This window comes from Amphiura filiformis, chromosome 7 (assembly GCF_039555335.1).
Source record: "Amphiura filiformis chromosome 7, Afil_fr2py, whole genome shotgun sequence".
Lineage (NCBI taxonomy): Eukaryota > Metazoa > Echinodermata > Ophiuroidea > Amphilepidida > Amphiuridae > Amphiura > Amphiura filiformis.
The window spans coordinates 35,425,832-35,450,308 of record NC_092634.1 but is presented as its reverse complement, the minus strand read 5'-3'; the positions used below and the strand labels follow the sequence as shown (position 1 = coordinate 35,450,308).

The window sequence follows — 24,477 nt, the reverse complement described above, 5'->3', positions numbered from 1 at the left end:
ATTGTTTTTATGCTGTTTATATAGTATCTCCTTTCTTGAAGTTTTATAATTTGTGTGGCGACTTATTTTGCCTTTTGGGCTTGAGATTCAAATCAAACATTAGAATGTAATGATCACTAAACTCCTGGATAAGTTCTGATGTTACTGACCACATTTGGGTGAAGCTGGACTGGTAATAAGCTTGTTTAGCAGTGCTAGCCCAGATTCAGTTAAGAAATCCAGGAAATCATCATGCAACTTCTTATGTTTAGATTCAGCTTTTGTCTCCCTAACTCACAATCTATGTCTGGGAAGTTGAAATCACCGCAAACAATGATGTTTGGGTGGCCTTTGTTCTTAGTCATAACTTTTTTGATACTGTCAAGAAGGTGATTCACTGGTTCTACCACTTCTAGGTGGATGATAGAAGCTGCATACACTTTTATTTACCAGTCTTCACAAACTCCATGCGCCCAAACTACTGAGCTCACATTGCTTGTCAAATTCAGGACTGACCTTCCACAGTACAGTAATAAATGTGTCTTTTAGGGCTAAGAAAACACCTCCCCCGTTTTTCGTACGATCTTTGCGAATGACATTGTATCCATCTGGGAAGATGGAACCAGATGGTATCATGTGTGGAATCTATTTTTGATTCGCATCCAATGATTAGGCCTATATCGGGGGAGTGGGATTTTAAAGCTGCTTGGAAAGCCAGAGTTGGTGATCTGTTATTTTTGGATTTATAAAATGGGGTGAGTTTGCTTTGGATTCGTTTTGTTTTTTGGGTGTGATTCGATGTTTCATGTGGAACAAAGTCTTCTATTTCCGAAACATCAGATCCAAGTTCGTCATCAACCAGACTATATGAATTTTGTGTATCAAGATATCAAAGAATCCTGTTTCCAGGAGGTATAGCTATAGCTATCTGGACGCAAACCTGCGCAGTCTAGTGATGTGTTTTATTACAATAACGCCCATCCCTATACTGCGTAAGTGTTTATCACGATAACGCCCATCCCTATGCGATTCGGGGAAAATTTGATTCGCTTGCAGAGAAGTTTCAGAAGTTTTACAAGATTTATTTTGGTTTTTGTGACCTCTTATCAGTGTGAATGGTAGGTATTTTAGTAAGTAACGTACAATTTGATGTTTGCTTGTAGCATATGTGAAATTTAAGAAAGATTAAGTTACCATAAAGCAGATTAATCCGAAGATTTTCAAGCCTTTCGCAAACGCGTAAACTTGGCAGTGCAAAATTCTGCACACTTCGAAAGTGTCATACTTAGGGATTCAATCATGTTTCACCGTTGTTCATCACCGTTTAACAACGATGCGGCCGCGTCGTCTGCGTGGTTTACTTCGCGAGGGCAGCTTTAGCTGCCCGAGCGAAGTAAACCACGCAGACGCGCCGGACGCGAGTTGTTAAACGGTGATGAACAACGATGATACATGAATGATTGAATCCCTTTCAACAACGAAAAGAAGCTAAAGATCGTATAATTCACGATTATTTCACGGGGAAATGTCAGTTAATCAAGTAAGCCTTACAAAAAATTCGATGATTTCTCTGTTAATATCATCAATAAAACTACAGAATAAAACGGCAAAATTTAGCCGCTATCTGAAAATACTGAATTCAACTTGTAAGCGTGCATACGCACAAAGGTTCAAGCATGGCGAATTTTACGGCGCTCTCGCGTAACGCGTAGTCTCGCTCGCGTTCGCGTATACGCTACAGTAAAAGTGTGGATTCATCACGGATTAACAACGGTTGGCTCCTGTACAAAGGTATAGGAAGAGTTGTTGAAAATACATACACATTCAATTTCTCACTGCGCACTGGATGTACTCTGGAGCTACTCCGGATTACTCCCAGGGCTACTCCGAAGCAGTGCACCGTAACATGGTAATACCGGTATGTCCAGCGAGGTCATGTCACACTTCCGGTGTGACATGTCCAGAACGTCAATATATTTTCGAAAGAGACTGATAAATTTAGGTAACCTAGGCAAACCTTAGTTAACACATTTACTAGTCAGCGAATTCGCCGAGAACAGGGCCCCAACACAATGCATATTTACATAGAAATTTGAATTTTTTTCGAGAATAGGTGGGTGAAGCAAACCTACATAAATATGTTTTCTATACTTCACTTGACCCAAATATATGATTTTTTATGGTGATAATCAAGTTGCACATGGAATTTTAGAGGGATTTTGATAGCAGTTCCATTAAAAAAGCTGCCATCGCCATGAGACTAAGATCTAGAAACACCCCCGAAATGCCGTTTTGGGGAATTTTGCTATAAGCTTTCCAAAAATGTATAGTTTTGCTGGTGTGAGATGTATAGTTTTAGATAAATATCAATTTTAAGTGAAAAGGATGACAATGATCAAAATCAGTGCTTGTAACGCAAATGTGCCCCACCATATGACACATGACCATATGACATGTTATGCAGAATTTTGTTCTGATTAAGATGATATCAAATATATATTGTAATGATTTTTCCTCAAGGGGTATTGGTACGGATTCCGGTTTAACACGTATAGACAACATAAAAAGTGGAGCAAAAGACAAATCAAATACGGTATCACAAAGAAAGACAATTTATTCACAATATATGAAACCTATGTGACAAAAACCGCTATTATGAATTGTCATGTCATTAAAATAATGGTAAGTCGTACAGTGATGCACAGAAAGAAAAGTATGTGTTCAAATGACAAGCTCCGAAACAAAAGTGATGACAGACTGTTGCTGAGGCACGTACGCCAGGCGCCAAAAAGGTAAAGCCTGAAAAAGATAGGGAGACACCCGTAGGCTCAGGGCATTTCACTCTCCCCACCTATAAAAAAAGATTTGTACTCAAATCTTGTACAATAAATGATTTTAAAATAATGCATATAATTTTGGTGACAGTAAAGATGCATTGAAAATTTTTCCACCGAAACAAGTATTTACATTATGAACCAATAATTTTGGTAGCTCACACAGTGGCCAAGATATAAAATTTCATTAATCAAAAATAGCGGTGGCACAGAGCCCCGCAAATTTGCATCTACTCAAGATAGACAAAATTGTTTACTGTCAATGCATTTCAATCAAAAGTACATGTAAAAACAACAAAGTGCCGAAAACAGTTCATGAAAAATGGGCCTAAATTTGGGTGCCTACAAATTTGGTAATTTTGCTTTCATTTCAATTAAATAGATCTTAAAATTACGCCTAAACTCAACCTAAAGGCCTAACGTTGAGTTCTGTCATGTCAGCGGTGCCTAAGTTTGGGTAAATATAACTCGCTAGCTGTTGTTTACAAATTTTGATAAAACCAATGAAAACCAGAAAACCACTAGGCCTAGAATGCTAGGGCCTAGATGAATCGATCACAATTTTTGGATACAAGGGAACATTTTAACAACAGCCGGGTCTAAGGGAAATAGCCAAAAGTGTCAAAAACAATCAATATACAATTTGTAACATTTGTCAGAAAAGGGAGCGAGTTACACTTACCCTACAATAATACAATTTATAAAATATTCACAGTTTATAAAAGTCCTATAATCTTCATGACGATCTTGATGCTTAGCCTTTAAATGCCCTAGTCTTTAAAAAGACTCAAAAAGCATTTAACAAACGTTGCATGGTCGTCGGTCGAAAACGTAAAAGAAATCAGTTCCAAATCCAATGGCAAATGTCAATCAACAATGATCAATGCATCCGGTCTCCATATTGTAATGATTGATGTCCATGTACAAAGATTTAGCAAATGTTCATAATCCAATTGACGTCGCAGAAACCGTCATCACAGTAGCGTCAGCGTTTACCATAGTCATTCAGCATGTTCAGGGTCTTGTAGCCTCGATGCCCGCACTTTTGCGTCGACATTTTCGTCAAATTCTTCATCACAAGTTGTTGTTTTCCACGGCGACATGCAGCTGTTGTCATCAATGTTGCAAACTCGCTCTGTATCGCCAAATTTCAAGCGGTACAGGAGCTGTTCGCTTCGGGTTGACATTACTGAAAATCGTAAATTCGCAAGTAGACAGCTTTTGGTGCCTTTTTCTATAAACTTCATAGAAAACTTCAAAACTTCTTGTGCGTTTTGGTTATGTTTGACTTTGTAGGTTATTCAGGCATGAGAATTTTCAGTTTAAAAACTGAATTCAGTTTTTTTTATAGTCAAAATTTCCGCAACTTTATTTAATTTCAGCCTGTTTTTGGTACTTTTTGCCCAATTTCACGCGCATTTTCAGTTTTTTCAGGTTTTTTTTAGGAAAGTGCAGTCTCATGCCTGGTTATTAAAACATCTTGATTTGGCTTCAACTTTTCGATTTTAAAATTCGCATCTCCTCGCTTGAATGATTAGACAGACCAAACTTGCATTATCCATTAGATTTCTTTTTAAGTTCTCTTAAAACTCGACCAGCAAGTTCAGAACTTTCTTAAATCAAAACTGTACTGCATGATGAACATACTGCATGACATAAAGAACATTTCGGCCGTTCGTTCAGCAATACCTGCAGGCTTTCTAAGTTCATCATAACAATCATATAGGCCACAACCCATTTCACAAGTTGGTTACATCTTCAATCGTTTTCATTCACTCAAGCAATTTTTGCGTTTAAGCCAACATCAATTTTCATACATGTAGGCCTATAGGCCTACAAAATTATATTACGATTTGCTTTCACGGAATAATCAAACAACCACGCACATAAAGTGTCTTTAAAGACTTCAATTCAAACCCACAAAATGGGCAATGGAGAATGTTTGTCTCCGTTCTTCATGTTCTTATAGGCCTACAGCTGTCTTTCTTTTAATATGACGTGCTATTTATAGGCCTATTTAGGCCTTAATGTCAAACCCAGTTTCTTGTAATTTTCAGTGAAAAACTTCACTGGTTTCTTTAAATCAATAAGATGAGGAAAGAATGTTTTAACATTCTTTTTTTTTATTGATGATGATTCTGGCTTAAAAAAAATGCTTTCATTATTATCACTTTGATATCACTACAATTAATAATTTCACCTTTCTCATATCTCAAACAGTTATGCGTGTTAGCCTTTCCATTATGAACTACAAAGTACAAACACTTTTTTCGCATGACATCCGGAACATTTTGAGCGCTCTATGTTCCAAATTTCATTTAAGCAACACCTATAGGATTTCTAGTTCATCAGCTCTTGAGCTGTTATCGTGAAACCTATTTCTGATATCCAACAGAGCTTCTCTGTGAGCTTCTGTTTATCATTTCCGGATACCAATACTCACAATCAACTGCCTACAGGATTTCTAGTTCATCCAACATCAGCTCTTGAGCACGTGGGCCTAATTCTGGTATCCAACAGAGCTTCTCTGTGAGCTTCTGTTTATCATTTCTGGATCCAGTACTCACAATCAACTCGCCTACAGGCTAACACACAAACCGTCTCACGCATTTTCAGAAATGAGAATCTTCAAAATCAACAAATTTTGTTCATTGAAAAGCCATAGGCCTAAAGCCATAATCATCACCATTTAAATCAACCCTTCTTTTCCCATAGAATTCACATATAGGCTTAACAATTCCGTTTTAAAAGCGGAATAGGCCTATTTCGGGTTTTCTTCTTTTCCTCACATTTGTTAAAATTTTCTATCATTTTAAATTAATGATATCAGAAAATTTTTCACGCTTGGGTTTTCGTGTTGTAGGCCCTATGCGTGTTGTTTAATTGGGGTTGTGTCACTATAGGCCTATTTACAGAGTAGTTGAGTAACCTTTTCGGTTTGTGTTCCATCTAACTCTGCACAACTGCGTCGCCACAGATCAAGCAGATGGTCAGGGATGCAATTTTGCGGGCACTCTTCAGGAGGCGCACTTTTGCGTCGACTCCCTGGAGTGCACTTTTTAAGCGTCGCCTCATGGACGCTATTTTCTCCCGCCTTTTTATCTGTTGCAACATGATTCGGTCACGCTTTAGACAGCATGTGCTATCGGCATGATCGGAGTTGTTTTCACAATCTCTGACACTCATGTCTAACTGAAATTGTCCAATTCCCATATTTAGGAAGAGGTGGTTAATTACACATTTGATTTTAAGTTTTTACAACTTAAAATTGTCGGGCGACTTCCTAATCTGAATTTCACATATTTACATAGATCTGTCTCCACCGACCTCTGACCCTCGAGATCGGTTTCTACTCCAATCTAATGGTTTTCTGAACTATTTGATGTCATACCAGTAGACTGAGCGGCATTCTGGGGTAGGCCTACACCCTGTGCCCTGCAATATCTTTGTATATGACCTTGCTTGCCACACTTATAGCATGTATAGCTTTTGTGTGTGTTGAAATTGTTGTGAGGTCTTTGCCCGCTATTTGTACTCTCACCAGCACGTTGAGTTTGCTGAGCAGCCTTATTCTCTGATTGATTAATAGCCAACTTTTGGACCATTGTAACCAGGGTGGTTAACAGCTCTTCAGTTTTGTCGGGGGAGGCTATTTCTACCGTTCCGACCGCCCTAACATGACCAAATCCTGATGCTCTTTGGTTTTCGGCCTTTTTAAAAGCCTCACACTCGACTGCAATTTCAAGCGCATCATCGAGGGTTTTAGGCCTTGCTTGGAAAATTTTCCATCGAAGGTCTGTGTCTTGTAGCGCATCTAGGAACTGATCTTTGGCTAAGCTGTCTTGTAAGGCAAATGGTGCATCTGGATATGCATATTTTGCTATACGGCGTAAGTTCTGAGCCAGTTCTGGGAGACTCTCGTCTTGTTTTCGCATCCTATTTTTAAGGAGCGTTCTGTTGAGCTTCGGCTTTGTTTTCAGAACAGAACCGTCTTTCAAGTGCACCTACTATAGCTTTATAGTAGTGTCTTGATCTTTCATCAAGATCACTTAAAACTGCTCTCGCAACTCCTCTCAAACTACTGGCCAGGTATATGGCCTTGGCATCTTGTTGCCAGTTGTTTAGTTCGGTTATTAGCTCAAACTGTGTCAAATAGTCTGGCAACGGTGTAGTGCCATCATAAGTTGATGGTTTCATCAATGGTTTTGATGACCTACACTCATTATATGGCATTACCGTACTGGATATGTACGGGCCATGTGAGGGTAAAAACCCTTCCTCTGATTCACGGGGTGACTCAGGGTGTGTGTGTTTGGGTCTTGTAGACTCCAAATCAAAGTCAAGGTACCTCGTTCCTGTAGGTCTTGGCCTACTTTTATAAGCGTTTTCGCTCTGTGGAACATTTCGGCTTTTTATTTCATCAAGCCTTACCTTGCTTTGTTCTAAGAACTCACGAAAATCCGTACCATTATAACCTCCGGTAGCGCCGGTAGGTTCATCCATGGAGGTAGTAGCTACCTCCATATTTCATTCATGATTTCGGAAAAAGGCATCGAAATCTCACCGCTGCTCACCAGTGTAATGATTTTTCCTCAAGGGGTATTGGTACGGATTCCGGTTTAACACGTATAGACAACATAAAGTGGAGCAAAAGACAAATCAAATACGGTATCACAAAGAAAGACAATTTATTCACAATATATGAAACCTATGTGACAAAAACCGCTATTATGAATTGTCATGTCATTAAAATAATGGTAAGTCGTACAGTGATGCACAGAAAGAAAAGTACGTGTTCAAATGACAAGCTCCGAAACAAAAGTGATGACAGACTGTTGCTGAGGCACGTACGCCAGGCGCCAAAAAGTAAAGCCTGCCCTCCTCAACAACAGTACAGCCAATCAGGAACGCCGCCACGAGAGGGCGGCGCAACTTTCCGTCTACCAGGCCGTGCATAAATGCGTCTACCTTTACGCCGCAATAAGCGTACCAAAAGAGAGACACATTAGCAACCATGCAGAAGGGAAGTATGGGGATAATTAACATCGCAATTAGCATTAATTAAGCATAAAACAAGGAATAATTTGGTTATCATTAAGATAAAATAGCCAGAAAACGCCAATTCAGAATGTGCGCCCTGTGCATACTGAAGCAAATACGTCATGATCATGCGCAAGTCGATGGGTCAACAAACTCTCCAGGTCAATGTCCGTTCGTCAGTCAAAGGCGACGCATTTTTCCATCGCCCAAGTCAACTAATTTGAAGTAAGCTTAAATATACAGGTAAAAAGGTAAAGCCTGAAAAAGATAGGGAGACACCCGTAGGCTCAGGGCATTTCAATATATTTCAAAGTAAGACGTAACTCGACTTATAGCCTAAAACGTGACCCCTATTTTGCACGTAAAGTCTATGGAAAGCTATTTTGTGGCATGTACCCTTTACGCCTGGTTTACACAATAGGAACTGCGATGCATCCTAAACTGGATCGTTTCCGTGTATTCGCATTGCATGGTGGGTAATCGCCTGCCAGTTTGCGTAGCTCCACGTTCACAACAGTTTAAAATCAACACAGGTAAATCCATATAAAAATTAACATGGACACAAAATTGACATAGCTTATGTAATTCAAATAATAAAATAATAAAATGTAATATTATCATTATAGATGTACACGTTTTATTAAAACTTGAAAAGATTATTAAGTCCAATAATTTGTTTGTGTTAGCTTGCACGAGTCACAAAATGGCGACCCATCACGCATTTTCTGCATGTGCCGACATTAGTAACTCATAGTGACTGTCCTCAAACTAGCGCCAGTGTGTCTCAGGCCTGATAACGACCCCAGGTAATTTTATGCAGAAAGTTTTCTTGCGAACAGCTGCAGGTGACAATTAAACAATGAACACGGCTTGTTTATGTACATGCGTGGGGAGGCTTGTACGTCAGCTGACGTGTTTTGGACATGTTCCGGCGTAAAAAAGTGTCGCTTTTCTTCATGAAAAATACCAGCGATGACCAGTTTTTTGTGGGCTATTTGATTTACAGGTATGTCGGTTCGTCATAGGGTAGAAATGATAGCTGCACAATTTGTATAACATACAGTTTAACATAGGCCTAAACATTAAATGGGCACAACTCGACCTTCCGTATTATGCACAAGTATGTGAAAGTGGCAGGCATACCTCATCATGTTTCTAGTGATTACAAAAATTGCAAATTTCTTTTCATTTTAATGAAAACAAATTCAAATCTTTTCTCAATCTGTTGCAAAATGTCTGTAAAGATGATCTAAGCATTAATACCGGTTTTGAGATGGTCTTTCATCAACAATATATACTTTGGTACTAAAATTTGGAGAAAGCTGTTCATAAAATCATTGATTTGACATAATGGATAATGAAAAGAGACTGAATAATGAAATAGCGACCTCGTCCTTTTTTTCAAACATCCAATCGGAAACTAATAATAGAGTTCCATTGGCCTTAGTCAAAAATGAGGGAAAACCAATATTTGATCAATAAATCAATAACTACTTGCTTTGAGTTGCTGAATTTTCAGTATAGTAGTTGTAGTACTTGCCCCTATAATAATTAATATACATATCTTACTCGTCACCAATGTGCTATAATTTTGGAGAAAAATGCAAAAATAGGCATAGGCTACAATTGGCCAGGGGTGTAGTACTATGTCCAGCGAGGTCATGTCACACTTCCGGTGTGACATGTCCAGAACTCCGATACATTTTCGGAAGCGACAGACAAATTGCAGAACAGCGTGCCAATTTAAGCTTCCTGTAATATCTATTGCACATAACATACGAAGTCACAAACTTACAAACTTCAATATGAACTTCAAATACACCAGACCAGCTGTTAATCATTACCGATCCTTCAGAACGTTTTACTCTTGCAGCTGTTTGATGTAAAATGCGACTTCGCTATCTCCATTTTCCCTATCGAAGCGTCAGGCGTTGTTTACAATTTTACGGAAATGTGGGAAATCGCCAGGCCTTCTTCTGGAAATGCGCAAGGCATTGTGGGAAATTGTCAGAGCTGTGCATCGTTGTGTAGCCTAAGTTCCTTAGCCCGATCTCGAAACAATAAACATGGCGGAATAAAATGACCGTGCGTAAGCAGTAAAGGGACTGGTGGATCAAACCTATGTAACTCATCGGTCTGACAAGGTCAGGTCATTACGCATCATCAGAGTTGGTAAATACGTCATCTGCTTAATTATTCATAGCTACGCTTGAACCGCTGGAATACATGGATTACGCCATTGTTGTAGCCGAGAGAGCAAGCGTGAGGTCTGGACACTTTTCGTGTTCTGGACACAAATTTGTTATAAATATATTGGCGATGTCCAGTATTTAAGGGCACTTTTTACATACAGGTACGTTTGCTTGTGATAGGGTAGATTCGATAGCTGTACAAATTGTACAAAATATCAATTTCATACTGACCTCAAATTGTTTACAAAAATATATTTTTCCATACGTTGTCATTGTATCCAGTTGTTCGACGTTTAGTGTAGTACCCCCTTAAGTTAAGCTTCCTATAATATCAGTTGTAGGTAGATTCACATCATTGATTATTCTGTCGGTCCAACATCTGGACTATCTCTAGTCTCGGGCAGGCTTCCCGTTAGTGTGCGTCATTGCGTCCAGACACGTATTTTACAAATTTGGACGCAAGTTCACATGGCTAATCAAGTATTTTATGTCCATATCACATGCATGTGGACGCAGACAAAACTTCGAAATTTAATCATTAATTGATGATAAAAATAAGACATTTTATTCTTTTATATTTTTAAGATAATAAAAGCCCAAAATTTTGACCCACCTGCTTAAGAATTGTAGTAAATTCTGCAATATTTGTAAATGCAACGTCAGGAAATCGTGCACTTTTTGCAAGCTTTCCGTACGATCGTTGTTTGATGGGAAAGTCCCCATTAATGCTTTGTTTACAAAGCTTGCTGGAGTGATGACGTGCGGCTACCGTGCAGTTGCTGTTTATTTAATTATTTATCACAAGCTGACAATATTCAGTTTTTAATGTTTTAAGTTTATTTTCTCATAAATAATCTACGTTTCCTTTATTAGTATTATTGTTACGATGAATAAAAGCAATTTTAAAGACAAAATCCAAATGATAACCTTTTTTTGTATTATTTGTGGTAGCATGTGTTTTAGCTTTTATAGCATCAACAACACATTTTAAAATTAAAGAAACCCGGAAGTAAGAGTACGAAAATTTGCGAATGTTTTTGCAGCTGTTTCTGACCACGTTTCTGACCACGTTCCGACCAAAACTGACATAGAAATGAGAAAAATTATCATAGCGACTGGAGATGGAATATCACAGCGAAAATGCACTTTTATTTTATTTTAACAATCAACATTTGATGAAGTGTAGACCCGGGGTACAGGTACGTGTGTTAGCAACAAGGGGCTGCCGTTCTGATCATGAAATTCATGGCGTTTCCGGTATGATTGATCGTGAATTTCAGATGGACGCACAAAAATATGTCTGGACGCAAGTTTTTTCAACCTTGTCAGCAAACTTGCGTCACACATGACGCACATTTTTAAATCCTTAAATTAACGGGAACCCTGGTCTCGGGCCCAAACTGCATGTGGCTCACGGTTTGTTATGAACAACAGAAACCGGTTTTATGATCGTTATGAGTAATCTGTGAGAAGACAAGAAAATACAAAAAATTGATAAAATAAGGTGAAAACAAACTGCTGCTCAAAATTTTGGAATTGCTACTCAAATCTGAAAGTGAGTAGCAAAAAATTAGATGAAAATCGAAAACTGAGCATGTATGTACGCTAGTCTATATCAATCCACAATGTTATGAGTCCCGACTATTATGTGTTGATCTTGTGTTATTTGATCCAGAGGACAAGATCAGATGCTGATGGCAGACTTTGCAGACGTAGAGAGGCTTAGAAAGCAGCATGTCAGCCTGCTGCGAAAACTACAGGAAAATCAGCATCAACTGAAACATTCTGTCCAATCGGCAAGTGGCGTTGTTGCGTCATCCGATGCCAAGCCATATTCTACTCGATATTCGAGCCAATCGACAAGAGGGTATGTGCCTGCCAGGCCAGCGTCTCCCCCAACGAGAGATTACAGGTATGAAAAGGGACAATTTCGTAAAGACATGCAATATCTTCAGCGTTCAAACCAGAACATGTTCTGGTACAGTTAATAATCCAGCAACAAACAAACTATTTGGTATTCGCTTAAGAAAGAAGACCCTATATCTGCAATAGCTGCTCTATAGAAATTTGACAATTTCTGTATTCCATATTGACACACATGATACTTGGCAGCTATTGTAGAAGGAGTCCTCAAAAATAGTTCAGTTCCTGTCAGGAATCTTGTTCACTCGGGAGTCTGGTCTGGTGTTTCTAGATGTTAGTATTTCCAGCAGCACTTTTGTCTTGTTTTGATGACATCACAAAACTTTATGGTTGCTATTTTATTGTGAGTTGATGATAAATTTATACATTTTGTGTAGTTTGTAAATGCCTTAATCTTTATTTATGGTGTCTTGTCCCCTGATTCCTCCCATTTTTAAAGTGCTCAGTGTTCTGGTTTAATATGTGTTTCTTGACTTATAGTTTTTGGCCTCCCACCAAGTTTCTTGTTCTATTTATGATCAACTAAAATTAAAAACTGTAAAAACTGTGACATTAAAACCAGATAAAGAATGTTGATCAATTCCTCATCTTACAAATGTGTACTTCATTTCACAGTTCACACTGTGACAGAAGCTTCTGTGACTCTCCCAAATTGGTATCAATGAAAAATTACAGAACAAATATTTTACCATCTTTTTCATTCTTTATTTCAGTTCACATGAGAAACATTTCACCAGCTCTCCTAGTAGATATGTGTCTAATACCAATCCAGTGCAGGTCACAAGTACACCGAAACAATTACCTACAACGACACATTCCAGCAGACTACCCAGAACACATGTGAGCCCAACGCACAGGTCGCGAACTGAAATTTTGGACACCACACCACAGGAGGTGTTGTCTGCATCGGGTAGTTTTGATGGGAGTTATTCCAGTTATTTATCAAGACTAGGACCTCGTCCAGATGATGGTTTGTTACGCAAAGTGCCAGCAAGAGTGAGTGCACAGAAGAAGATGCTGAAAAGATCAGAACACAGACTTACAGGTAGAGGGAAGCTTGGTGCCAAAACGAGAAGATCGCCAAGAAATATTAGCGTTGTCAGTGCACCAGGTGAAAAATCCTCTCGGGCCGTAAAATTAAATTGTGATAATAGGAAGCATAGAGTACTGAATGAATCGATTCAGAGTTCACATAGGGCGGTTACGCCCACAAGAAGACGTCCACAATCGGCAATCACACCAGAGCCAAGCCTGCGCCAGCAGAGATACAATCTCTGAAGGCCTCACACGGCGACACCCAAATTTGGACGTTCAAGACAACTGGATCGGCGAAGCCCAGAAAAAATGACAAATCGATATCAGTCCGAGTTCTTGAATTCTTATTATGCCAAAGAAGATGAAGAGAATATGAAGGATATCAGAGTTCAAAGGTCAGAGTATCCAGGGAGGTTGCTGGATGATGGCAATGCAAGGTCACCGAGACGGCGAGTTCTGGACACGACTCCAAAACCCAAGTCCATCTTGCTTACTCCAGCCAACAAATCCAAGGTAAGAAAGAAAAGCCTGCAAAGCTAGTTTTCAGATATGGTCCATGGATTATATCAAGAAACAATTGACCTTTTTGGTGAATCCCATAGTTCTTTGCAGTTAGACCCGAGATGTCGTCATTTGACGTTACAATGACTTGTAACGATGTTTGCTAAATGATGTGCGCATCGTCATCTGGTCAATTGAATACCTGAGTGGAAGCCATCAAAACTGTTTTTGAGATATTAAGAAAAAACATAATATTTGGAAAAGTTTTATAGGCAGAATATTTTCGTTTTCAGGGGACCTTTAATACATTAACATATATAGTATTACATGCATTCGAAATTATATATGATGTCTCTATGGCAATGGTACAGGTCTTAATACGTGCTGGAGTTGGGCCCTTCTTCCACTAATATACTTGTGTGAGTTCCGTAAGCAGATGTGTTATAAATAGGTGCAGAAATTTGATAATTATCCATTAATTGAACAAGCATGTAATATGTTAGCAAGAATGTTTATTGTAATGAAAAGCAGATTTCATGGATGAACAAAATTTGACTTTAACCCAATATTTGTGAAAGAAGGGCCCCACTCCATGGAGTTGGGCCTTTCTTCCATGAAAACCATGATTAACTGTACATGGAAGACTATTTAGAGAGTGGATTTTGGCTCATCTTTCACACACAAGGAAGAACAGTCTGCTGGCATGGAGTTGGGCCCTTCTTCCACTCAGGTATTCAACAAAGGATTTCCAAACTGTATTGCTACACAATGTAACATGAGATAAATATGCAGTAATTTCAAAGCTTGTTTTAAGGATAATTTGCCTCTCCGGTATCTCAAAAAAATAAAAATGATGACTTCTCTAGTATATTTGTGGTGGATAACATATGGCTGAATCACTAGAGCACTAAAGAATCTCTTTTTCGCTACTTCTTAAAATCAAATCCAGATAAATTTTCTTGAGCTTTGAACATGTAAATTATGATTTTTATTTCTTGCATTGTCAGAATAATGACATCACTAAATAATAATCACTAAACTATCCCAAATCCTGACCCTCAAAATTCTAATCTAAACCCACCAAATCCTAACGCTAAATCCTAAACCCTGACCCTGTTTAAGGGATCTGGAATGAGCGTTTTGAGCGTTTCGACAGTATTTTTTGTGGGACATAAGAGCACATCAGACATATCGAATTGCATTCTGAATACGAAGAATGTCTTTCTGATATCAAATAATTTTCATTTTTTGAAATTCACCATATTCTGTCGGTCGGACATCCGGCTATCTCTAGTCTCGGGCCCAAACTGCATGTGGCTCACGGTTTGATGTGAACAACAGAAACCGGCTGTGAAGGAGGCTACATAGCGATGTTGCTGGAGTGATGTTCAATTTCGGAAAAACGACACTTTCGACCATGGAATTTAATTTTAAGTTTGTCAGTATATAAACGGTAAATCAAGTAAGTTTCTTTCATTCTGAAGACTTAGAAACGGTTGTTTGATTCCACTGACTATTTGCGATCGAAATTTACATTACACCAATGACAGAAATCATCAACAAAAATCGAATCAGGGACTTGTTTTCACTCGAACATCATCAACCGGAAGTGACTTGACACGGACCGACAGAATAATACAAATTTTATTACAAGTTATTAAAATTTGATATTTTTCACATTTCTGATATATAACAGTCCTCGAAGTAAATTTTATAAATCTAATGACATATTCTTAAAGTATATGTAGCTGGGAGGAAAAGCCGACGATCAATTGAAAATTTTGACCTTTCATATTGAAGATATGGATTTTTTTCCCAAAAAGACGTAATTTTTTTTGGTGTTTTGGGAAAAAAATCCATATCTTCAATACTGAAAGGTCAAAATTTTCAATTGATCGTCGGCTTTTCATCCCACCTACATGTACATACACTTTAAGTATAAATCATCAGATTTATAAAGTTTACTTTAGTACTGTTAAATATCAAAAATATCAATTTTAATAATTTGCCATAAAATGTGTATTACATTGTGAATTTCAAAAAATTAAAATTATTTGATTTCAGAAGGACATCTTCGTATTCAGAATGCAATTCGATATGTCTGATGTGCTCTAATGTCCCACAATAAATACTGTCCAAACGTTCATACCCCATAACAAAGGATGCAAATTATGCTCAAATGAAGTTCATACATGTTGGTAACAAATAATCTAATAAGAGTTAACAGAGATCTCGTACATGCCACCAGGGCATTTGCCAGAATTTGAAAGTAGGGCGTCCAACCCAGTCTGGGATACTGGAAGAGGGTCGATTAAATTTCTGTTGAATTGTGTATTTTGTCTTCCAAGATTAAAAATATGTATAATTTTCCAATATGTCTCCCAACTTTATTACACAGGGTAAGAATAGCATGCATGTTAGCTTCCAAGACTCACCCAATACATCTTCAGCATCCACGCGACACGATGACCCAGACTCGTCATCTGGTCATGTCCAGCCCCTCCTGGGATACGACTGGATCGCTGGACTGCTAGATACGGGTGGGCATGTGTCAGAGAGGACAGAGGGATACCTGGGGGAACTGCAGGAGTTCAGACGTAATAACTATGAGGAGTGTGTACACAAATCGGTGATGGAAGAGTAAGTTGCATCTACCTTGTTAAAGAGACAATGACATAGATTTCTGTGTGATGGACTATTCCAGTTGAAAATACACCCCCTGTGGAAGATATGACCGTAATAACCTGCCACACAGGGGTTGTAGATTTCAAATGGAGTCACCCACTCAGGTAACCCCATTTGAAATTTGCGGAGTACTAAAATATGATTCTTAATGATAAAGTATCCAGATAGCATGTCGCTCATGGAGGCAACTTGATGTACTTGATTATTTCGCTATGCACCTGGCAAACTTGATTCAAAGTGAGTCGTTTGCATTCTGCCTTAAACTCGCGCATGCATGCAAAACCGTAGAAATGCTCAAGCTTGCATATATGCAATTATCATTCAATTTCGGCTCTTGCCGACCAATGACACAAGTATATTATCTGCCCTCCATGAGCGACAAACCAAAATGGCGGATATGCCATAATAGCATTATGTATGGTGCCATTTTTGGTAATCTTCGGGTAAAAATATTATTTTTGGTTAAAACCTTAAGTGGTATGTGTGTGGAACAATTTGCAAACTTGTGCTTGTTGGTCTGTGAGCACTAAAGATCATATACCTGACCCTGTACAGTATCTTAATATATGTGATTGCTTGGATCAAGAAGCTGTTGATCACAAGCCCATAGGGGGCCTACTTGATGTCTTGTTTAGAGGTTAATAACTGCGCATCGGTTATTTTGAGGGTATTGTGAAAATCAAAACATTTTGCCTTTGGAACCAAGGGATATTCCGAGGTCCAAAGCAAAATGTTTAGATTTTTCACAATGCCCGACATATTACCGTCAAAGTTATTAACCTCATTCATAACCGTCACTTTCATCTCTTCACTTTACCAAATAACACAAATTTTCCTCAAAAAATAAACAATTTTTGCTTTTTGCCTTTCCAAAAATCGATCAGGCTAAAACAGGACGACCAATAACAAAAGTGTGAATCACAATCTGTGTAAATATGGTAGCGCGCAATCCAAATACGGCGGCCAGCGCTCTCGCAATTTGTTCGATGCACAACACGGCGCGCGTGGAGGTTACTAATAGTGTCTGACCGATCAGGTCCTTATCTGAATCGGCCGATTGACCGATCAATTCCCTCTTTGATCTGCCGATTTGATCACTGATTACCAATTCCCCAATTGTAAACAATGGCTGCCATCGCCGTGAGTAAATTTCACCCGTATGTTGAAAGGGTACTTGTACATGTACGATACGCAAAGTATTACCATATAATTATGTATGCTCTGAAAAAAAAAAACACACTCCTGTATTCATTTAAAATACTTAATTTGACCATGATTATTATCAGTTCAATTTACCTTTTCCCCCTGATGTCCAAGTCTGTCGAATCATTCGATCGATCGCCCCATTTTAATATTGTGTTTACGTTCAAGTCAGTGTGAGTTTTGCACACGGCCCGTAGCTCTCTCCAATCTGACATGCACGTGTTTAACCCGGAAGCACAGCACTGTGACCCGGAAGTAAGAACTACAATTGTACATGTTCGTCTGTTAGCCGTACGGTGTACGTACATGTAGATGCGGGGAATTACCGGTACATGACTATCTCAGCTGCGTGCCTGAATCACGGTATGATTATAGGTTTATCGCCTACAAAGCTTGTTCTTTTGCTAAATTTCGCTTGATTTAACTAGTTTATTTCGAAGAAATATACCAATAAATGAATACTTGTTAAGCTTCAACAATTACTTTCATGATATTGAGTGATCGGTGCATTACATCGGCGGATGAAGGAAAATCGGCCGATGCAGATCACTACCGATAAGCTAATAATCGGCCCGATTCGGAAGCTACCGATCTGATCGGTCAGTCTCTAGTTACTAATATTTACGCTGACGGCGCGGAGGTCCACTGTTGTTTATTAGTGACCACGTTCAGCGTTTGCGTTTTGGCGAATAAATAAAGATGATTGGATCGCATATATCATGTATATTAATGAGGTTATGAATATGATTTAGTCAATGACATTGTGTCAATAACTTTCTCCTATAGGACTGCTGCAGAATTGAACACCAGTCGCCAAAGCAATAGAGAACCTGCTACGTCTGAGGTGGCAGTGGAAAAAGCCCATAAATGTAAGTTTCTTCTGTAATGTTATGTTGATCTGGTGCTCGAAATAAGAAAGATCATTGGACCAAATGCCCCTAAAAATCACTGTGGGTCTGCCCAGGGCACAGTGTATAACAAAAAATTCATCTGCTTACTGTGTGGTGCTATAAAAAGGGCCTGTTTTTTAAACCAATTTTTTTTTAAAGATTAAGTTTTGACTTTTTTGTAATAACATAGCATTTAGCAATCATAATCACCCCAATCTTTCCTTTTTGTCAGGTATTCACAACTATACTCTGAACGACAGACTGTTTCCAGTGCCACTACATGGTGCAGAGAGTGGGGAGAGTCTATGTGCTGTCTGTAATGCTAGAAGACCAGTGGACTCCAGCACAGTCTCACCATCATATATTCGGTGAGTAGGTGATGTGGGGCAGTTGCAGGGCCTACATATAAACTTCTTGATTGACCTCCCAGATTGGAGCTGGTGCTGGGCTCTGGTCCTCCAGCATTTCAAGTTGCTCAGATACTGTTATATGAGAGTTAACCAGTATGTAATGTATCTGTGACCCCATTTTATTTGGATTATTTTGATGATATTTTATATGATCATGACCACAAGATGACTGTACCTTTGTCGTACAAACCATACATGTACTGATGATACCACATACTTGATTACATAACAAAGTAAAATCAGTATGCTATGTTTTAAGTTTATCTAGTTTTGGGCATTAAGAAAAATGCCCTGGGTCTGCCTTTGGTAAGTAAATGTGGAAAATGAGCAAATGATATATTTTCTCCAAAATGAAGTGAAGAAAAATATAACGAATGGTCATGTGTAAGAGTTGGTACGTCAGTACAGTGATAATTGATGGAAATCAACCAACAGTCTGCGAATGCTAGGACAATGGATACAAAATGCTGGAAATGTATGGAAGTGACAAAATCGCATGAAAATACCTAGGGCTTTTAAAAATATTACAAAATACTATGTAAATACATTTAATAATTTTTTGTGACCTGTGAGAGCTTTTTGAATAATATCAACCTTAAATAAACAGAAAAAAAATTATTTACAAATTTTTTATTTCAAAGATGACCTCTTTGTGTGTACCACTGCTGTGAGAATAACATGTTTTATTTGAATCATGGTTTTAAATATTTTAAGCATCAACGAACTTGAGGTGGACCAAAGTAGAGTAAATGTATCACTTTGGACTGTGGTAAGAGTGTCTTTATAATTTAGTTGGATCTAATGTTTTCCTATTTTCCATTTAGGGTCAGTGTGCCAAGGTCGACTCTGAGATCACCATATCAAGTGCGACCCCACAGGAGGAAGAGTTTTGATCCAACAGACTCGATTGGTCTGTCACAGGTGAGATAAAATCCAGAATGGCTTTGCGATTTAACCCTACATACGTATACAACATCTGTTATATTTGATGTAATGTTGCAACCAACAATTACCATGTTTTGATATGATGGGTCACAAATGTGTGAAGAATTTTGTTAGCTGCAGTTTGATAACCCACTAGTGAAAAGAATTTCCAAATTATTTTGTTGACAGCCACTGACTTTAGGCAAGTAAGGTATATCATACTAAGCAATTTTAACACTGCATGATCTGATTGAAATTGCAACACTTACAATATGGTATTGCATGATATTATTATTAAGGCCGATCGTAGGAGAGCATGACATGGCGGTTTATGCACTTACATATTGAGACAAATACAGCTGATGCGCAAGAGGAATGGTTGTCTGAGTTCTATAAAGAAGACCCCAAGGCTTTATTTAAGGGGTGCCATTTCCGCCCCATGTGCATGATTTTTCTCATATGGGAAAAGCCCAACCTATGGAAATATAAATGTCATTATTGGCTTGCTTGACTCGTATCCTCTACAATCGATGTATTAATATTAAGAAGTACACTGCATTTTTTTAGTTAAATGGCTAAAACTGGAAAAATACTGCTTCTGCCATCCCACACACCTAAATGGCAAAATTGTTAAATATTTTGTGAGTTTGTCACCTACTGATATGTTGTCTTTTATTGTCTGTTTCAGCACTGCTTAGCAGGTTGGGAGAATTCACTGCCATCAATGATGCCTGCAGCATCCAACATAGATCTCAAGGATTCACTGGGATATACCATCAGTCAGTCACAGAGTCTATTTGTAAGTTTTACCAACCAATTTTGATCACCGCACAGTTTAAAAAACCCTAATCAGACTCAAATGCATCACTAACATTGAAACCAGAGTTGGGAAGTATCTAAATATCAAATTAAAAAAAAAAAATTATGATGATGAGAAACCGAGAAATTTAAAGATTATGATGCAGGAGTGCCCGAAGTATGAGGGAGCTGTAAATACTTTGTGTGTTTGTGCAGGGATGTGTCTTATGAAAATACCCACCTTGATTAAGATTTTGATATAGTTGATGAAAGGTGTGTTTCTTTATCCTTAAGGTGGGTCGGAGAGGAGCATGACCTAGCTGTGTTTTGCACACAAATGTTGAGACAAATAAAGCTGGCACACAATGGGACTAGTTTAGGTATTATTAAGGAGATACCAATGCTTGATTTTATTAGGAAGGCTGTCATTTCCACCCCATGTGCAAAATATTTCTTGGAAGGGAAAAAATGCCAAAAACATTTGTTTTTGTATATTATTGGCCTTAACTGAAGAGCCGCAAGACTTATGGAAATTATAGTGAGATTAGTTGCTTACTTTAATCTTCTCCTATAAGATCAGGGTTATTGAATATGAAGAAGTACATTGCACTTTTTTAGTTATTTGGCTAAAACTGGAAAAATGTGGCTGCTGCCATCCTACTCACCTTAAGCCACAGAATATAGAGATGACTAGGGAAAATTTCCAAAGTTAATCAATGAAAAATCACCTTTTTGTGTGTAGTGTACAATTCTTAAAATTTACCAACTTAAAAATAAATTTGTGATGTATTTTTTTAATACAGTTGGACAGGGAAGATATAACCGGACAACCAGCAAGAGCAAGACGTGCTCTGGTGCCTTCACAGGAGACCCAGCAGCTTCTCAACCGCTCACGCTCACTTAGACTAGAACTACAGAAACTGGAGACTGCAGGCTTGTCCCAGGCGAGGGCGGCAAACACTACGCAATACCCTGTATTGTGATGAGGTAACAGGTGTTATCACCTTGAAGCAGCTGGCTATAATAGCACCTTGTTTAATGTATTAAGTGCAATATATCTACATTATCTGCCTTGGTATCATTTCAAATTTGGATCATTGTGATCATCTGAATTAAAATTTGTGGTTCTTGATACTGGAGCAGTTAAGTCACTTATTAGATCACACCCTATGAAGTTACTTATCATATGTATCATACACAGAATAAATCGGGAGCTTGTGGGTGGTATTCTTATTTGTTAACCTTGTGCAAAAGAGATTAGACTTGAAAGAGTTCCGACTGTGCCATGTTTGTGTTTTACTCATGGAGGGCAAAATAAAGTACCTCCTGATTATCTTACCGGTTCTGGCAAATTTTTTGATATAAAAATTGTGCTTGTTTGCATTTAGTTTGTAATGCGCAGGGTTCGAATTCGGCTGTATCGCATTGCAGTTTGCTCCTTATTTTGAAGTAAATGCTACCCAATGTTGCATTTGTACAGCACTTTTTACGCAAAATTTTAAAACAAATTTGAACCCTGGTAATGCGTTTTGCCGAAATGTTGTGATAATGTTCTTGGTTACCCTTTCTAATGCTCAAGCTTAAAGTGGTTTTCCCACCAAAACATGCAATCTGGAGGTACCCTATTTTGGTCCCCATGTATGGTAATCCAATATGGTAGATTTACTATAGGGTTGCACATGGTGCTGTGTTAGGACTCTTTGGAATAATATCTCAACCCACTTGTGAAAGTTTAATTTTGTGTTCTGTACGCAAGGTTCCACAGAGCGTGAGTTGTGCCTGAATGTTTTGCACATTCCAGAGCGGCAAGGATAAAAAAAAATATTCACACAGAACAAATGTTTTATATGTGACCAGATCTGATCCAATCAGACCAAAGTTGGCAATATTGAAATTGAGATATAGGCAACAAATAAAGGGCAAAAAAGAACATCAAAAAATGGACATACAAAAAGTTCATAAGTTTGCAACCAAGTATGCCAGGGACTATGGGATTTCAACAGCAGCAAGCTAAGGTAATAATCAAGTTAGTAATGGTAATAACTCAGTTGTCTAAATGTCTCACTTTGGTCTGAGGGGATCAGATCTTGTCTCATTGTGCAAAAGTTTGAAGCTCATTATCCCATTTGGGTGTGACTCACAGATTGGGAACCTGTGTTATAGAGTAAGACATTCCAATTGGAATGAGGGTAATTACACAATGAGAGTAATTGCATAATGTTACTTTTAAAATCAATAATTAAAAAGTTCAAGTTTGACTCATCAGTTTTCATCTACTTGATATTCCTTGAATAGGACTAAAGATACAAAACCTTTACTTTGGTCCATTATTGGCTGCAAATTATTGTTGAATTGGCAATGCTTGTAAATCTTTGCACCCTCTGCGTAAAATTTTTTTGATGAATTTTTATGTTTTTAAAATCCTTTTCCATAGTTTTAATTGAGCGTTCAGGATGGAGTATTTTATTCCAAAGTTTTAATTGACCATTCAGGATGGAGTTTTTTGTACCAAGATGCATCTTATTTGTATTCCCAGAGATGTAACTTTTGCGGATATTTCGGAAATTCAGATTTGATGCCATAAAAAAATCTGGAATTGGATGATGATATTTCAGCATAAAAAGAGCGAACAATTTTTTTTTGGGGGGTGATACCTTTGCAACCTATTTCGCAGACCAGCTCCCATAAATGTTTGATGCTGCGCACAAGGGCTCGGAGATCGATTTTCAGAATATGGATCTCTTACCCAGTTACATCACTGTACTTTGGTCATTCAGGTTGTCCTCTTATAGACCTTTAAGTTACATGTGAGTGAAAGGACCCCACAGCACACAGCAGTCCGTTTTCTTGCTGCAAACAGATTAATTTTTTATTTCTGACTTTCGAGATGAAAATAAAACAAACACTCCTTTTCCGTAGACACCCTGCATTTGTTTGTAAATCAATGGTCCTGCCCCTTTGCTCTTTTCTTCCCAAGCGAATATATTTGTATGTATTCTTGCTAATTTTGTCATCCTTGTACTGCACGTACCTCATGACCACAGCCAATGCACGCGCAAAACACATGTTGTCTTCAGTGTTGGTAATTCGGACGATACTTTTCTTCCTCGGTAACCAACGCTGAAGACTCGACAACGTTCGTCTGAGAAACTTGCCTCTTCTTTCCTTACCTTTTTTGGCCACTACGATGTTAATCTGCAGCGTAGCGACAAAAACGATTGTTTCATTTGATTGGACGACCTGTTCAAATTGTGAACGAATGTCTCTTTCAACGTCCAAGTCACCCAGCTTCGTGAATGAAATAAAGATAATACGGTCCAAGGTCGGATTTCGGATGATGATACTTGATCACTATCTTCAATATCTGGTTGTTCCAAGGACCGCTCTAAGCTACAGATAAATAATTCTGTAGTAATATCTACTATTTCTGAAAATGTTTTTATATGTTCCAATTTTTTTGGACGAAAACGTAAAGTAAAATCATATCGCGTTGTTTGCCACCTAGGCTAATCCCTGTTACCCTGTGACCTGAAATCCATTTTATCATCCAGATCACTCAGGTAGTTGGAAATCTCCTCACGCATTTGCAAATTTAACTTTCTGTTTTAACACTTTTTGTTGCGGACACACAATTCTACGCAAAGCGGCCCTTTGTTTTTTTGTCGGATTTCGGATGATGACACATATTTGATCACCATCTTCAAATATCCTCTTGTTCCAAGGACCGCTCTAAACTACAGATAAATAATTTCGTAGTAATATCTACTATATCTGAAAATGTTTTTATATGTTCAAATTTTTCGGGACGAACACGTAAAGTAAAATCATATCGAATTGCCATCTTGGATAATCCCTGTTACCCTGTGACCTGAAATCCATTTTGTCACCCAGATCACTCAGGTAGTTGGAAATCTCCTCGCGCATTTGCAAATTTAACTTTCTGTTGCTGACACACAATTCTATGTACAGCGGCCCTTTGTTTTTTTGTCGGATTTCGGATGATGACACGTATTTGATCACCATCTTCAATATCCTATTGTTCCAAGGACCGCTCTAAACTACA

The 24,477-nt window shown here is 38.3% G+C and overlaps 1 protein-coding gene across 1 annotated transcript; it reads left to right on the top strand.

The window, feature by feature from the left end:
- Positions 1-1,012: 1,012 nt before the first annotated feature.
- On the top strand, positions 1,013-24,104 carry LOC140157819 (uncharacterized). Its single transcript, XM_072181066.1, is given in 9 exon segments — positions 1,013-1,097; positions 11,721-11,957; positions 12,682-13,516; positions 15,903-16,144; positions 18,179-18,261; positions 18,515-18,650; positions 19,517-19,613; positions 20,305-20,415; positions 21,218-24,104. Coding segments are annotated over 8 exon segments (1,902 nt in total). The 5' UTR covers positions 1,013-1,097; positions 11,721-11,739; the 3' UTR covers positions 21,398-24,104.
- The last annotated feature ends 373 nt before the right edge of the window (positions 24,105-24,477 follow it).